Source organism: Lytechinus pictus, chromosome 8, assembly GCF_037042905.1.
Source record: "Lytechinus pictus isolate F3 Inbred chromosome 8, Lp3.0, whole genome shotgun sequence".
NCBI lineage: Eukaryota > Metazoa > Echinodermata > Echinoidea > Temnopleuroida > Toxopneustidae > Lytechinus > Lytechinus pictus.
In genome coordinates, this window is record NC_087252.1 from 32,000,710 (window position 1) to 32,016,792 (window position 16,083).

The 16,083-nt window shown below is 37.2% G+C and overlaps 1 protein-coding gene across 1 annotated transcript in view; it reads left to right on the forward strand.

Annotated features, from left to right (window-relative positions):
* The window catches only part of LOC129266521 (uncharacterized), a 73,772-nt gene extending 57,926 nt beyond the window's left edge, over nt 1-15,846 (forward strand). The window contains exon 7 of the mRNA XM_064104211.1: nt 14,821-15,846. Within this exon, the coding sequence (XP_063960281.1) occupies nt 14,821-15,846 (1,026 nt within the window). The remainder of the gene's footprint in view (nt 1-14,820) is intronic.
* The last annotated feature ends 237 nt before the right edge of the window (nt 15,847-16,083 follow it).

Genomic DNA, 16,083 nt, shown 5'->3' on the forward strand with positions numbered 1-16,083 from the left:
TCACAGAAAAGAGAAGGAAAATCCCACGGATCTTTTACAAGATAGTTTTGCTGTAAAAAGAAAACTTCCCATCTTCCTGGCATTATTTTATAGCAATCTAACAATTCAAAATACTCAGTAAAGTTTAACCCCTTTTCTTTTGCTTCCCTCCAGCGTAGTGGGCGTCCAAATTCATCTAACATATCAGTAATTTTAGTGAATCCCTTTTCTTTTATGTTTGGTTTATAAATAGATTTTCCTTTAAATGTGATATATTGATTGGTCCATATAAACCCGTAGGTAATATCTATTTTCCTTTCCAATAAACACCACGTTTGTAAAATGTCCATCAACTAATTTGACACTTCAATATTTCAATATTTCATATCAAAATTACAATAAAAAATGTATGCTCCACCGACAGGTGACAACAATTATATACATATATCTTTCCAGCCCTTCGAGGTTGAGGAGAAAAGTCCCGAAATCCATTTAATTTTCTGAGCTTGAATAATCGATTTGATGCAAGTCATCTTTAACCCCCGTCATCGTATTCTTTAACCAACACTTCACGTTTTACTCTATCAGGACCACCCCAAATGAACACATACAGTAATCAGGCGCGTAGCCAGGGGGGGCGGTGGGGGCGGTCGCCCCCCAAAAACGTCCCCAAAAAGAAAAAAAAAGAAGGGAAAAAGAAAGGAGAAAAGGAAACGCGGTCGCCCCCCAAAAACGTCCCAAAAAGAAAAAAAAAAGAAGGGAAAAAGAGAGGAGAAAAGGAAAAGCGAAGGGAGGAAAGGGAAGAAAGGTAGCTTTGTGGGTTTTTCTTTTTATTCTTTATTTTTTTCTCAAAAAAGAAACTCCGTGACTCTTGCTCTAAATTTTATATATATATGAATTTTGCTTCCGCGCTGTGCGCGGTTAAATGACAATATTGCAGTTCTCCTTTGTTTCCCTCACCCTTTCTCTAACCCTGTTTTTCCACCTCAGCTATATGTGTTTCTTGCCAGTTAAAGTTCAAATGTATACATTAGGGCACGGAATTAGAGAAAGGTTAGGCCGAAGTATATGAATTTATCTCTTTTGTTTTAAATTGATCGCGCAACTTCTGGTCGGGTCGGCTCCGGGCGGGTAAAATCTTTATCTCAATTTCTGCCGTCACCTCCATATAGGCAACTTCTCCGGCTTTTCAGCTCATTACTAAACAACCATAATTTGGGGGCAAACAGGTTCCTAATTTAAAAAGAGGAAGGTATAAAATTCGTGTCGTATTAAATAAAAAAGTACAATATATTTTTTTTAATTCTATTAAACGTCATGTCATTTCCCTGCACATTCATCTCCTGTCCTGTTTTGCGCCCTCAGGTTGAAATTTTGAATGACACTTAAGTTTCTTTATCATTCAACGTGAAGCGAATTAGTATAAGTGAAAGAAATTATACATCATCCTGTTATATAATTTCAATAATCACAGAAGTTTCCACTTTTTGCGCACTATTTTCCTTGTAATGAAGTTCAATAAACTTAGAAAATCAATTGAATTAGAGCTGATGGGGGTATTAGAGATATCTGCATTTGATGAAACGTCCGCCCTTTGAAATTTCAGAGTTTCATTGCTCTGCGCGGGGAGGAATATCTTCCTCCCGGCATAATATATTATATCCTTCTCCTGTTTTGCGAGTTAAGATATGCACTGTCGCTAAACTGTTTGTAATCAAATCTGATCTTTCCAAGGGAAGTATTCAATATAACTTAGAGAATACCCTTTTCTCGGGACCCTTTTCTTTGCCAAAAAATGAAACAAAACGCTTTAGCTTCCGCGCTTCGCGCGGGTTAATATTATTTTAATTTCCTCCATTTTATCCCTTTTTTGTTCGTTTTACAATCACTTTTGAAAAGAAAGTTCAAATTCACAATATAGTCAAATGAGTTGGAGCTGATAAAGGTACTAGAGACAAGGGAGGCGGCTCCTTTTCATTTTAATTTATGAAACACCGAAAGCTTCGCACGTGAGGGGGAAACTCCCCCTCCCTGCACCCACCCCCCTTGCGTGCATTTACCGCCCCCTCCAAAATGAAATCCTGGCTACGCGGTTGACAGTAATGTGTTCACCTTATGAATAAATGAATAAGGTATAGATAATTTGCTGGCTGCATATAACAGCTGAGAGGTAGCAAATATTTTCACAATTTGGATTTTTCCGTGTAATGATAAATTCTTTGTAATTGCGCCATTCTATCCTCAAAAGAGTAAGAGATGTCGATTCCAAGAATTGTCAAAACGTTAAAAAACTTTATATCTATTGGTATAGATGGGTTTTGCAAACTGAATTGTCCTATAAACATTGCTTTCGTCTTATCGTAATTCAGAGAGAGTGATGAACATAATTGAAAATCATTTAGAGCTTCCGTGAGGTGATGATACGACTCAAAGTTTGACAAATAAACCGTTATGGCATCGGCGTAGATAGACAACTTAATTTCATGAGTATTTTTTAATCTTATGCCTTGAATGTTTTCATTTTTTCTTATGTTTATGGCTAACGTTTCTATAGCTAATATAAAAAGATATGGAGATAGAGGATCCCCCTGTCGAATTCCTTTTCCTACCGTAAAATATGCAGTTGAAACGTTATTGTTCATCACACAGCTTTCAATATTTTTGTAAAGAATACTGACAAAATTGCAAAAATTATTGCCAAAGTTAAAACGTTTCAAAAGTTCTATTAAAAATTGGTGGTTCAATGAGTCGAATGCTTTTTTAAAACCGAGGCTTAATAAAATACCGCCCAAACGCTTAAGCCTAGTATAGAACATTGTCTCAAGTACTGTTCTCACGGCTTCACCTATGTATCTATTTTTAACAAAAGCTACTTGATCAGGATGAATGATAGATGGTAAAATATTTTTCAGTCTCTGTGCTAAGTCTTTGGAGCCGATCTTGATATCAACATTTAAGAGAGTTATGGGCCTATAATTTTCTATAAACATTTTATCCTTCCCTTTTTTTGCTATTAGTGTAATTATACCTTGCCTCTGTGACGTAGACATCATTCCTCGTTCAAAACTGTAATTAAGAGTATCTACGACCAACGGTCCAAGTTTGCTCCAAAAATAAAATTCGACGGGTATTCCGTCGTTACCGGGTGATTTGTTCTTAGCCATGGCAAAAAGAGAATAAGAGCATTCCGAAAGAGATAATTCTTTCGAGTCACGCTGGTTTTGGTGATCACTTGGGTATACAATTTGACTCCAAAAACTTACAGTTACTAAACGATTTGGGGTCTTCTGTTTTATATAAGTTTGCATAGAAATTGTTAGTATGAGTATTCACTTTCAAAGTATCGGTTAAAATTTAAATCTTTGTATATAGATGCATATCTGTATGATAATTGGAAATCTATGTATTGATGTATTACTGATTTATACAACATACAGTTAGGAATATTTTTGTTTATGATATCATTGTATATATTTAAAACAAAATGTTCATGCCAAATGAATGAAGTTTGTTAATGAATTCAAATTAACAATTCAAATTCAAAACGTTTCATCCCAGTTTTGCATTGTTATATTTTGTATATATTTTAAATTACATTTAAATATTGATTTACGCATAAATAACTGTTAAACAATTTACATATATAAACATATTTCTGTTTAGATAATTGATTTTCAATATAATTTTCTGTAAGGAAATTTGAAAGCATTATTCTGACAGAGGAGTTATACCATACCAATCCGTTTCGCATTGCCAATTCGTCTATCACATTGAAATATATGTTCAGCTAGACTGCCTATTCACACTGAAAGCCAAGCAGTTTATTGATGAAATATATTTAAACAACTGATTCATAGCAGATTTCTCTTTCATTATAATGAGAGACAGTGAAAAATAAAAGAGACCCACACGGGGAAAATGAATGAGAGAGAGACAGACTGGGAAAAATGAGAGAGACAGTGGGGAGAATGAATGTGAGAGACTGTGGGAAAATCAGAGAGAGATGAAGAGAGAGAGAGAGAGAAATTATAAAGAATACAAAAGAGCGAGAGAGAGAGGGGGAGAGAGAGAAGATGTTAGATGTTAATTGTGATATAAAGATAAAAAAATGTATGGCTTCCATGGGCTTTTAAAATGTTTTTTTTTATGAAGGTTTTAGATATCTTTTATTTTTTTGGGTGGGTCAAATAGTTATGCATTGAAATAATTGATAAAAATCTTAGAATGTACACTGTATATGTATATATCATGGAATTCTTGTGTCTGTGAAAAGTTATATGGGCATCTTCACTGATTAGAATACAATATTCAATTTCATTCAAATAAATAACAATATTGATACGTGTATTTTAGATTTTACTTTTTTAATAGAAATGTAAAACACAATGTATAAAATATAATCATGATGTTAATTAAAGACAAGATATGCTACAACAGTATACAGATGAAAAGATCATAATATTTGGGATGCATTGTTATAATGCTTAAAAAAGGTCCCTGTATGTCTGTTATAGATACACGGTATTGGCTATTGAAGCGATACACTATTTTTACTCTGTTATGTTCATATCTACATTTTTAATAAACATATGTACAACAGAGTTTTGTAAAATAGATGTCAAACAAAATATAAACATGCCAATTGAAGGCAAACTAACGGTACAGAAATTAATTTTAGAGACATTAATTGTGTTGAATGTGTGTAGCAAAGAAAGAAAATGCCAGTGTTACCAATGTGCAGAAGAAGATCTGATCAAATTTGCCTTTCAATTAAAGGGTTAATATGAAATCTACATGTATTTAAGAAAATTGTAATTTTGGGGTGTTGGAACTTAGCACTGAGTTGATTGTCTGACTCAACCAAACAACTTCATTATATGTTGGAATTTAGATTTACAGCGGCATCAATCATTCAAAATAAATTTTATGTTTTACGTCAAAATACTAACCACTCAACTGTGTGCAAGAGAGTACTGGCACAGCTTGGCCGTTGAGCGATGTGTTCCAGGTAGTCGAATCTGTTAAAATATAGGATTAAATACAAACGATATGTTAATGAAACTGGGCAGGTAGGTCATTGAGTTGCCTAACATAAACACTTTCTTACCATATATGACCAGCATTAGTAGCCTAGGCCTAGGGCGAGGCTATATATAGAGTCTAGATCTAGAGTCTTTAAGTAACGTTAAGTTCTCTCGGCCTAGAGTCTACTTAAGGCTAGATATTCATGTATAATCTAAGTTAGATCTAACTGTGAACTGTTAGAGCTATTTTGAACTTGACACACCCCCATAAAAAAATTGAAGAAAAAAAAATTGAAAAAAAAAATTGTATGGTAATCTGTACTACATCAGCCCAAAAAATTACCATACGTTAGAATTACAGAATGGGGCTTCACTGCAGAATCATTCTGTTAGAACTATTCTGAATTTGAACCCCTCCGGGAATCCCTCCCCCATACAAAATTGAAAAAAAAGTTTTGTTCAGTACTCTGCACTGGCGTAAATCCCGGGGGGGATGGGGGGGATATATCCCCCCACTTTTCGAGGAGGGGGGGATGGCCTGTACAAACATCCCCCCCACTTTTTACGAAAGAAATGAAAAAAAAATCACAAGAGATGATTGTTTTATTGGTGAAAATTCTTCCAAAAATACCGCTTAACAAATAAAATAATATTATTGAATCATAAAATGCAAATAAAGAGCCAGTTCACCATTTCCAAAACGAAATACTTCCAATTCATCAATGTTGGGGTCTTTGGGAAGGGATTAAGATGGAATGTCAAAATTTTTTTAATGTAATCTCTAATAAACCATTAAACCATCATGGGGTAAAAAAGATAATAATATTGGAGGGGTATTTGCCATATGGACATACAGTGGCGTAACTACGGGGGACATGGGGGGCACATCCCCCCCCATCGGCTGACCCAAAAAAAACGGGGAAAGGGGGAAAGGAGAAAAGAGGGAGAAAGGAAGAGAAACGTAGTGGGAAAGAAGAAAATATTATTCATTATATTGTTATATTATATTATAATTATGTTAAGTTACATTACATAAGAAAATTTTTTATCATAACTTTATGAAACATATTTTGCCCAGGGCCTACGTCTCAATTGTTCCTGGTGCTCGCATTGTCTGTTTAACGAGATATATAATCCTGTTGTACCAAACATCCCGTTTTCAAGTCAATATAAACCAAATATATTTCCTAGCACTTGAGTTATCATTGTTTTATGTAGTGACATATGCTTTTTTTTCATGACTCAAAAGTGATTGCCCCATGTTAAGGTCTTCGTATATATGAAACATTTCCTGTCCGTGATTACGTTCGCATTTTTCATGGATTGGTGAGATATGTCTGCTCTTCATGAATTCCTAAAATCAGTCCTTAAAATGTCCCTTCTTCTGATCTGAATATCAAAAATTTTCAGCTCGCGCTTCGCGCTCGCATCATTTGGTTAATGAAATACGTATGGTCCTGGTTAATTCCTACAAAGAAAACTTAGAATGCCCCACTTCAGGTCTGAATTATCTAAGTTTTCAGCTCGCGCTTCGCGCTCGCATTGTTAAGCGAGACAGGTACCTATCATGATTACACAAATTTGATTATAATGTCCCTTTTTAGGTGTGAATATAAAAAAATTTCAGCTCGCGCTTCGCGCTCGCATTATTTGATGAGTGAGATACATATCCGTTTAATGACATTGTCCTTAAAATGTCTCTATTAGGTCATTCACAAATTTTGCTGGTGCCCCCCCCCCCAATGCCGTGACCCACGGTACGCTGTGGACATATCAATGACAATTCCTTGCATATCTAAAAACATGATTGCAAAAAAATGCCAAAATATTTCAGTCATCCCCCCACCCATCAACACGGATTTACGCCAGTGGTACTCTGTACTACATCAGCCAAACAAATTTATCATACGTTAGAATTACAGAATGGGGCTTCACTGCAGAATCATTTACAGTAAAATAAATAAATAGGTTTGTCAGAAAGTCGTACTCACCGGCAACCACTGAGGACTTCGGCCGATTACGGTATGCTGTTAACGTTTCAGCAGCACAGGCATATGCAGCTAGTCGGCCAGCGCATGAGTACGTACGTACCGTCTATCGTGACGACCATACCCGGTCGACGGTCGGCATTCATGCTTTGTATTTCGCTGATCCGAGAGATGTAAAAGGGACAAGGAACTTCGAAGCTATATTCAGGGCTGCGAAAAGGAATGCAAAAAAGTTACGAATTGTAAAAAAAATAAACTTTAAATAATGCGACCAAAATCCCACAAAAAAACCTCATGACAATCTGCGAACAATTTAACCATGTTTAGAAAAAATTCCAGCTAGATTGAGTGGAAACCACGAAGAAAAGCGATTTAACAAAACGAAAGGACACACAAGATTAGCCAAATTATTGTAAGGATTATTAATATAAATTTAAACATTCATGCATGAAAATTTGATTTCAATAGAATGTTCTGGAAAGAAACTTGAAGGCATTGATCAGACAGAGATGCACAAAAGTTTCATCCCTTATGCTTTAGATTTCTATCCTATTGGATTACTGATTGATGCATAAATTGTCATATCTTTAACTGAAGATAATATTTATGTCTGTGGAAAAAAGCTTTTGACCTTCTAATGGTGTTATAAGGCAATGACTTTGAGAGGGCCAGATATTGGGTATCGGGCAAAATTTTTGACATTTTAATACAAAAATCAAATTTTGTGATACATTTTGACATGATAGATAACCAGAGAATGATATATTTCACTCTTCTCTCTTTCCATTCCTTTTTTGTGGTCTGTAGGCCACTGCATGTGAACAGGATAATTTGCAGCAGTAGCGTGAAGAGTAAAAAAAAAAAACGAGGGGCGCAGTATGGCGCATGTGCTAAAAAGCTGCAAAAGATTATTGCAAATCGAAGCGGGAGTTCTTTTGACGTTTAGTCCTGAAAAAAGAGACATTCTATTCACCTATTTAATCATGAAAAGTATGGGGTTTTGCCACAGAAATGATGCGAGCGCGAAGCGCGAGCTGAAAATTTGTATATTCCAATCTGAGAAGCGGATAATTTAAGCACGATTTTAAATAAAGAACGAGTTGTGTAGCTCAATCTCAATATACGACTGTTTGCGTAATTATACACTCCCGGTACTAGCAACGGGTTTTAGCAAAGTTTTGGGCTAAAATATCGAATCATTTTCATAAAACACTATAGAAGCTGTCTTAAACTAAAGGCCATAGAGGTGGCACAATGTGGAATGTGTAAAGAAGAAAAGTGACTGACCTTCTTTTTATTAAAGCATTGGAAAATAAGATCAAATTAAAGGATTTGCTCTACGCTTTTGTACGATTCTGGGATTTTTAAAATAAATTAAAGATTTCATGACATCTGTCATTCTGTGGGCAACTGCCCCGCCCAAGTCCACTCTGTAAGGGCATGCGATAAGCTTTGTTATGACCATTCAACAATAAAATGTATAACCAGGTGCCGCTGATCATTCTTGACCGGCGCCGATCTAGATTTGGTTGGCAATAGGCCCTTCTTCATTATTCTACCGGCGCCTATTTATTGGAACCAGGAGACGCTGATTATTCTTGACCGGCGCAGATTTAGAACAAGTAGTGCTGATTATTTTTACCGACGTCACGTAAGATTCAGGCAGTGGCAATTCATAATTGACTGGCGCCGATTTAGAACCAGGAGGCGCCGATTATTCTTGACTGGCGCCGATTTTTAGCCAGGTGGTGCTGATTATTCTTGTCCGGCGCCGATCTAGATTTGGTTGGCAATAGGCCCTTCTTCATTATTCTACCGGCGCCTATTTATTGGAACCAGGGGACACTGATTATTCTTGACCGGCGCCGATTTAGAACAAGTAGTGCTGATTATTTTTACCGACGTCACGTAAGATTCAGGCAGTGGCAATTCATAATTGACTGGCGCCGATTTAGAACCAGGAGGCGCCTATTATTCTGGACTGGCGCCGATTTATAACCAGATGGCGCTAATTATTCTTGACCAGCCCCGATTTAGATATAGGTGGCGCTGATTATCCTTGATCGGCGCCGGTTACGAATTCAGGCAGCGCCGATTTTTCTTTACCGGCGCCGATTTATGACCAGATGGCGCCGTTTATTCTTGCCCGGCGCCGATTTAGATTTAGGTGGAGCTGATTATTCTTGATCGGCGCCGGTTAAGACTCTGGCAGCGCCGATTTATAACCAGATGGCGCTGATTATTCTTGTCCGACCCCGATTTAGATTTAGGTGGCGCTGATTATTTTTGATCGGCGCCGGTTTAGAACTCAGGCAGCGTCGATTTTTCTGTACCGGCGCCGATTTATAACCAAATGGCGCTGATTATTCTTGTCCGGCGCCGATTTAGATTAAGGTGGCGCTGATTATTCTTGATTGGCGCCAGTTATATGCAGGCAGCGCACTGCTGATTATTTTTAACCGGCGAAGTTGTTGGGAAAAGGGTAGTTAAAAGAAATGATAAGGAAGATGATATGATTGTTCTTTGCTGGGGGATAGTCTTTTCTTACTGTTGCTAATATTATATCAGTGTATAATTTTTTTAAGCGGCGCCTTTTCTTTTCTTTCCTTTATTTTTATTTTTTCAAGCAGCGCCTTTTCTCTCTTTTACTTTTTTTTTTTGAGCGGCGCCTTCGGCGCCGCTCAAATATTAGGGGGGGGGGGGGCGCGCGCCCCCTGCGCCACCCCCCTGGATCCGCCACTGGGTATGCGTCTTTGGTGACTTGTCAATCGTGGCACTGCATCGATACAAAGAGTGCATGACAATTGCATTATCTACGGAAGTGCTTTATTCGTTTATTCTATCTATTTTGAACTTCAACAAGAACGATATGATTAGTATATTATATATATATATTGTTTTTTGCATTAAGTCTTATTTATTAAAGGAAACCTTCAATAACAAGCTTTGCTTTCCAGAAGGTTCCTATTTCATTTCAAAATGTTATATTATATTTTGCTTTACTTTGTAACTTTGTTGAAATTTTGGAATGAATAAATTCGTTGTCAATCAAATCAATCAATGTTATTATTATTATTGATTATCATGATAGAAAAATGTGTATTTAGAATGCCCAGATTCTAGGTCTAATTCTAAACACGCGCACGCATGTTTATTTAAATACGCAGCTTGTTTTTTATATATATTTTTTTAAGAACGTTCCACAGTTAAAATGAAGTCCATGTCATTTTCACCAAATTTTGCAGAGTTACTTTGGTATCTATGCATTATGAATGGATTTATCAAAATCTGATTACAAATAGCAAAGTTATTTAATTCTTCTTATTCTAACTTCAGTTTAGCAATATTTAGTGAAAACAGTGATATGCACGTCGTCATGAATATTTAAAAAGTGGGTTGAAGATGTCTCATCCCCACTATCCTTTTTTTGTCTCGCCCACCAGAGGTGAAGGCGAGACTTAGGGATCTAAATGTCGTCCGTTCGTCGTCCGTCCGTATGTCGTCCGTCCGTCACAAACGTTATGACAGCTAACTCTGCAACCGTAAGTCACTTTTCAACCAAACTTGGATGGTAGATGGACTTGGGGGACCTGCCTGTTATGCTGCAGTCGGAGGTCACATGGTAAGGTCAAAGGTCATTTTCAGGTCAACGTTAAAGTTTACATGCAAGACTCTGTTATGACACCTAACTCCGCAATCATTAGTCACTTTTCAATCAAACTTGGATGGTAGATGGACTTGGGGGACCTGCATGTTATGCTGCAGTCGGAGGTCACATGGTAAGGTAAAAGGTAATTTTCAGGTCAATGTTAAAGTTTCCGTGCAATTATGACACATAACTCTGCAACCGTAAATCACTTTTCAACCAAACATGGATGGTAGATGTACTTCGGGGACCTGCATGCCATTGTCTTGGGAAGTCACCTGGTATGGTCAAAGTTCATTTTGAGGTCAACCTTTAAGTTCACGTGCAAGACTCTTATGACAAGTGTTATTCCATCCCAATCATTTCACAATGAAGTTTCGATACAATTCTGTTGCGTGCCCTAGCAAATCAAGATATTTCTGGTTATTTTCATAAGTGGGCGATACACAAAATTGCTTTTCCTTGTTTATGTTATTAGAATGAATAAAAATTGTTATATTTCTTTCATACAAGTGTGAATGATATAGCTCCTTGTAATGAAATAAGTTGCAGCAAAGAATGTCTAATGCACTAAATCAGTTGTCAATGCAATTGTTCTGGTTCTTGAAGGGGAAATATTGAATATACTAATGTGGGGTTGAAAATATACAAATAATGCACGTAAGCGCGTGCATGCAGGGCCAAATAATGAACGATGTGCGAGAAGAGCCAATGGATATACCGCACCGAGGTCCGCATGTGCGGTATATCCATTTGGCGAGTCGAGCACAGAGTTCATTATTTAGGTCCTCTATGCACAAGAATGCGTGCATTGTCTGTTTTATACAACCCCCATGTTACTGAGCTGCCCAAAATGCTATATTTGATCTAAATTCTAGATAATTCTAGATAATTCCAGACCTCGCACTATCTGCTCTCTGACGTCAGAGTGCAGGATAGTACTTTTTGTATGACGTCAGAGTGCAGGATAGTACATTTTGGATGCAATAGTGCAATTCGCTGAATGTCATGTGATCCGATTTGGACCTGTCAGATTACAGAACATTCTTGGGAGTTGTATAATAATACAAGTCTTAAGGGGAAATAAAATGTTCAACTGAAGAAGGAACAGAAGCTCAATCACACATCAAATGGAACAGCAAACGGAGAGATGGAACTGCTGTTGTGAGGGCGCTTGGCATGGGGAGTGCATTTTTTTTCTAGCTTGCAGATTTTTTGTATCAAACTTCGTTTTTTTAAAGGAAGGATTGCATTTTTTGACATAACTTTTGGATATTTCGAGGATTTTAACATATATTTACCAATAATGTGATTTTAACCGTTTGATAATTGTGGATGTTAGACATGTTTTTGGATTCAAATTTCAACAAGAAAGCTTCAGCCTCCATGTATTCCAGGATGTTTGTATGGGACTAGGTTTAGTCAGAGTCTCAGAGAGCCCATAGACTTTGTACATGTGATCACACTCTCATTCAGATAATGTAAGTCACTTACTACTATTGATTTTCTAAACCTGAGATTTTTAACCTATGCAGATGCTATTTATGAGATTGTGATAGTGGAATTTTACTGCGAATCACTTAGATTTAGCTTAATTTTGGTCGAGTTTTGAGAATGAGACCTATCCTAGTTTGAACTTTGAAGCTTGAGTTTGATGTGTGGGACATTTACAGGCTTACAGTTAAAATATTTCCAGGTCTAACTTAGGAGTGAAGCTGATTAAGTAATTTTGTCTGAGATATTCAGTTGCTAATACTGTAACCAGCTTTACAATACAGTCTCAGAGATGGAGGATAGAGGAAGGGTGAAGGACAGAAGTCAGTGAAGTAGTGGCGGTAGCTCATTTGACAGGATCAATAGTTCCTAGTATCAGTAGTTTGGACACAAAATAATAAAAAGAATACGAAAGGAACTCTATCAGGACTTGAAAAGAGCAAAACTAAGAAAAACTCAACTAAAACAAATGACGTTTCTCATCAAAGTGATTCAGCCTCTATTTCTGTATGTAGTAAATGTAAATTACCATTCATAGATACCAACTCTGATTGTATAGAATGCGAACGTTGTGAAGGATGGTTTTACATGAATTGTAGCGGATTATCATCTTCTGATTTCCGATTATTTCAAGAAGTTAGAGCTGCACACTGGTTTTGTGCTCAATGCAAATCAAGAGCAACTGAAGCTGTTAAAACTGATCAAGTTGTTGAAGAAAGATGTAGCAAATTCTTAGGCGAAGCAAATGATAGAATTCCAAAACATGAGTTAGAGAGTGTAAAGTGGAGCTCAGTACAGGATCACTGTTGTGAATTAGACCATAAACTCAATATTTTGACTGAATCAGTCAGTGAAGTACAAGCTGATCTCTCTCAAGGTTTGATGTCAGCTTCAGCCAGTGCTAAGAGATATAGTCCAGATGATCTGAAACTGTCGCAATCTGATGTTGTTTCTATTTGTAAAGGTTGTATGGAGGAAGAGAGAGAAAAGGCTCGGAGGCGAAATAATGTGATACTACAGGGGATACCAGAAGTAGATTCGGATGATTCGTCTACAAGAAAGGATCAAGATAATGGTTTTGTAAATGATATTAATTCTAAAGCAGCTTGACATGTCTAATGCTCAGTATGTAAGGGTTATCAGGTTAGGGAAGATGGACCCTGAGAAAGAAAAGTCTCGACCTGTACTTACGGCGAAAACAAGAGATACTCAAGAATATTCAAGAATATCTACATTCAACCTGACAGAACTAAAAAGGAGAAAGAGGAACGGAGTAAACTTGTGAAGGAACTGAAATCACGTCAATCAGAAGGTGATTTAAGATGGAAGATTGCTAGTAATAAACTATAGTGTTACGTGAGTCTCAGAGCACAACAGGTTCTATTCCAGTTGAGAACCAGCCCTTTCGGAAATAGTGAAGGGAGAAGGAGCACTGTAAATACATGAACAACAACAGCACAAGCACCTATTTGCACCAGTGATGCACCATCAGTAGTTGATTTAGATAATATACAATCATTTTCTGAATGTGAGGTGGATTCATCAGCAGGAACTCTGTTAAGAGAAATTTCTTCCACACACACAGTTCGGTCTGATGCTACTTCTTCGGCACGTTTTTTTTTACAGTAATGTTGACTCATTGTTAAATAAAAGAGATGAACGGCTCATCAGAGTTTCATGAGAAAAGCCAGATATCATAGCCTTGATGGAAATACTCCTTAAGAATGTTCATAGTACCATATAGACAATTCTGAATTCTACTTACCTGGCAACAGTATGTTTTTATCTAAGGAACCAAAGCGTGTAGTAATAATTTATGTCAAACATTGATTGTATGCAAAACAAGTTGAGTTTCCTGACATGAACTTTGTGGAGAGTGTATGGTGCTCAATTGTAAATAACTCTGGATCTACACTATTTGGCTGTATATACTGCAGTCCAAATAGCAATTCCAGGAATGATGAGGCGCTGATATCACTTCTGAAGAAAGCAGAGAATTTGAGGTACGATAATCTGGTTATTACAGGATACTTTAATCTACCTACAATTGCTTGGGATTCATTGGATGTTACACGGCCAGATCAACAATTTGCACAGAGATTTCTTGACACAACTTGTTTCTTTTCCAACTGGTGAATCAGCCTACAAGATTTAGAGACGGCCAGCTGGCAAACATTCTTGACCTGATACTGACAAATTCTGAAGATTCGGTGGATAATGTGTCATATAAAGCCGCACTCGGAAAAGGTGACCACATTGTGATTCAGTTCAATTTGAGTCTGGAGTTCAGGCAGGCTATGTCACATCCTCGATATGCTTATTTCAGAGGAAGATACAATGATCATGATGATATGATAAACTTTGTTCAGGACCATCAGATTTTCGACTTTGAAGAGGATCAAGATGTGGAACACAAATATAATAATACTGAACATTTATAACGCGCTTTTTCCACATGGCCCAAAGCGCTCACAATTTCAGTTAACTTATTTATACAAACAAAAAATCAGAATGACATATTAAATGAAGGCAGTTGCCTAGAACAAAAGGGTTTTAAGGGACTTCTTGAAGGACTCAATTGTTGGGGATTGTCTTATTGTGAGAGGGAGTTTGTTCCATTCCATTGAGGATGCAACGGTGAATGTTCTATCTCCGGTCTGTTTTCTTTTTGTTGGATATGTTAATTAAGTGGGTCTTCAAGGGTATTATTGACAAATTAACCGAGGAGTTTGTACCCAAGTCAGCTGCATCTTCAACTACTAAAGCAGAACTATCATGGATGAACTCAGAAGTCAAATCTGTAATCAAGAGGAAGCACAAGGCATGGAATGTTCATCAAAGTCAAAGGTCGGCTCAATCTAGATGTGTTTTCAATCGTATCAGAAATGAGACTATAAGAGTTATTAATCAAGCCAAAAGGAAGTTTGAGTCCAAGTTGATCTCAGAATTGAGGAATAATTCCAAGAGTTTCTGGAAATATGTTGAAAGTAAACTCAAAATAAAGCACGACATCAGTCTTCTTTCAAGACCTGATGGATCTTTGACGTCTGATGATGAGGGGAAGGCAGTACTTTTGAACAATTTTTTCAGCTCTGTGTCTACGAAGGAGGATTTGATGACCATGCCAGATATTTGTGACAGAAGTTATGCCGAACCTTTGACATCTATCAACATTGACACTGAAAAAGTCCTTAAAGTGTTACAATCACTGGACCAGTCCAAGTCTCCAGGCCCAGATAGGGTACACATCAAAGTACTCAAGGAACTTGGTGAACACATCACCCCAATACTCTCAAATGTGTTCAATGCATCTCTAGATGAAGGAAAAGTTCCATCTAAGTGGAAGCTAGCAGATGTAGTTCCATTGCACAAGAAGGGAGATAAGACAGCTCCAGGAAATTACCGTCCAGTTAGTTTGACAAGTGTGGTGAGCAAAATAATGGAAACCATGGTGAGGGAAGAAATAGTGCAGCATATGGATAAAAATAGTCTGTGGTCAGAGCACCAGCACGGTTTTCGCAAAGGAAGATCTTGTTCATCTCAACTTCTCGAAGTGATTGAAGATTGGAGTAACATTCTGGACAATGGTGGTAATGTGGACTGCATTTACTTCGACTACCAAAAGGTTTTCGACAGTGTTCCGCATGAAAGACTGCTGAAGAAACTGCATGCTTATGGTATTCAAGGGAAGATTCTGCATCGGATTAAAGCATAGGAGCCAGAGAGTAAATGTCAATGGACCCTTTTCATATCATGTATCTGTTACCAGTGGAGTTCCTCCAGGGAGCGTTCTCGGCCCCGGTCTCTTCATTATTTGTTATTAAAGGAGAATGAAACCCTTGAAACCAGCTGAATCCATATCAAAGAGAAAAATCAAAGAAACATATTGTTGAAAGTTTGAGGAAGATTGAATGAATAATAAAAAAAGTTATGAGTATTCGAATATTGAGAT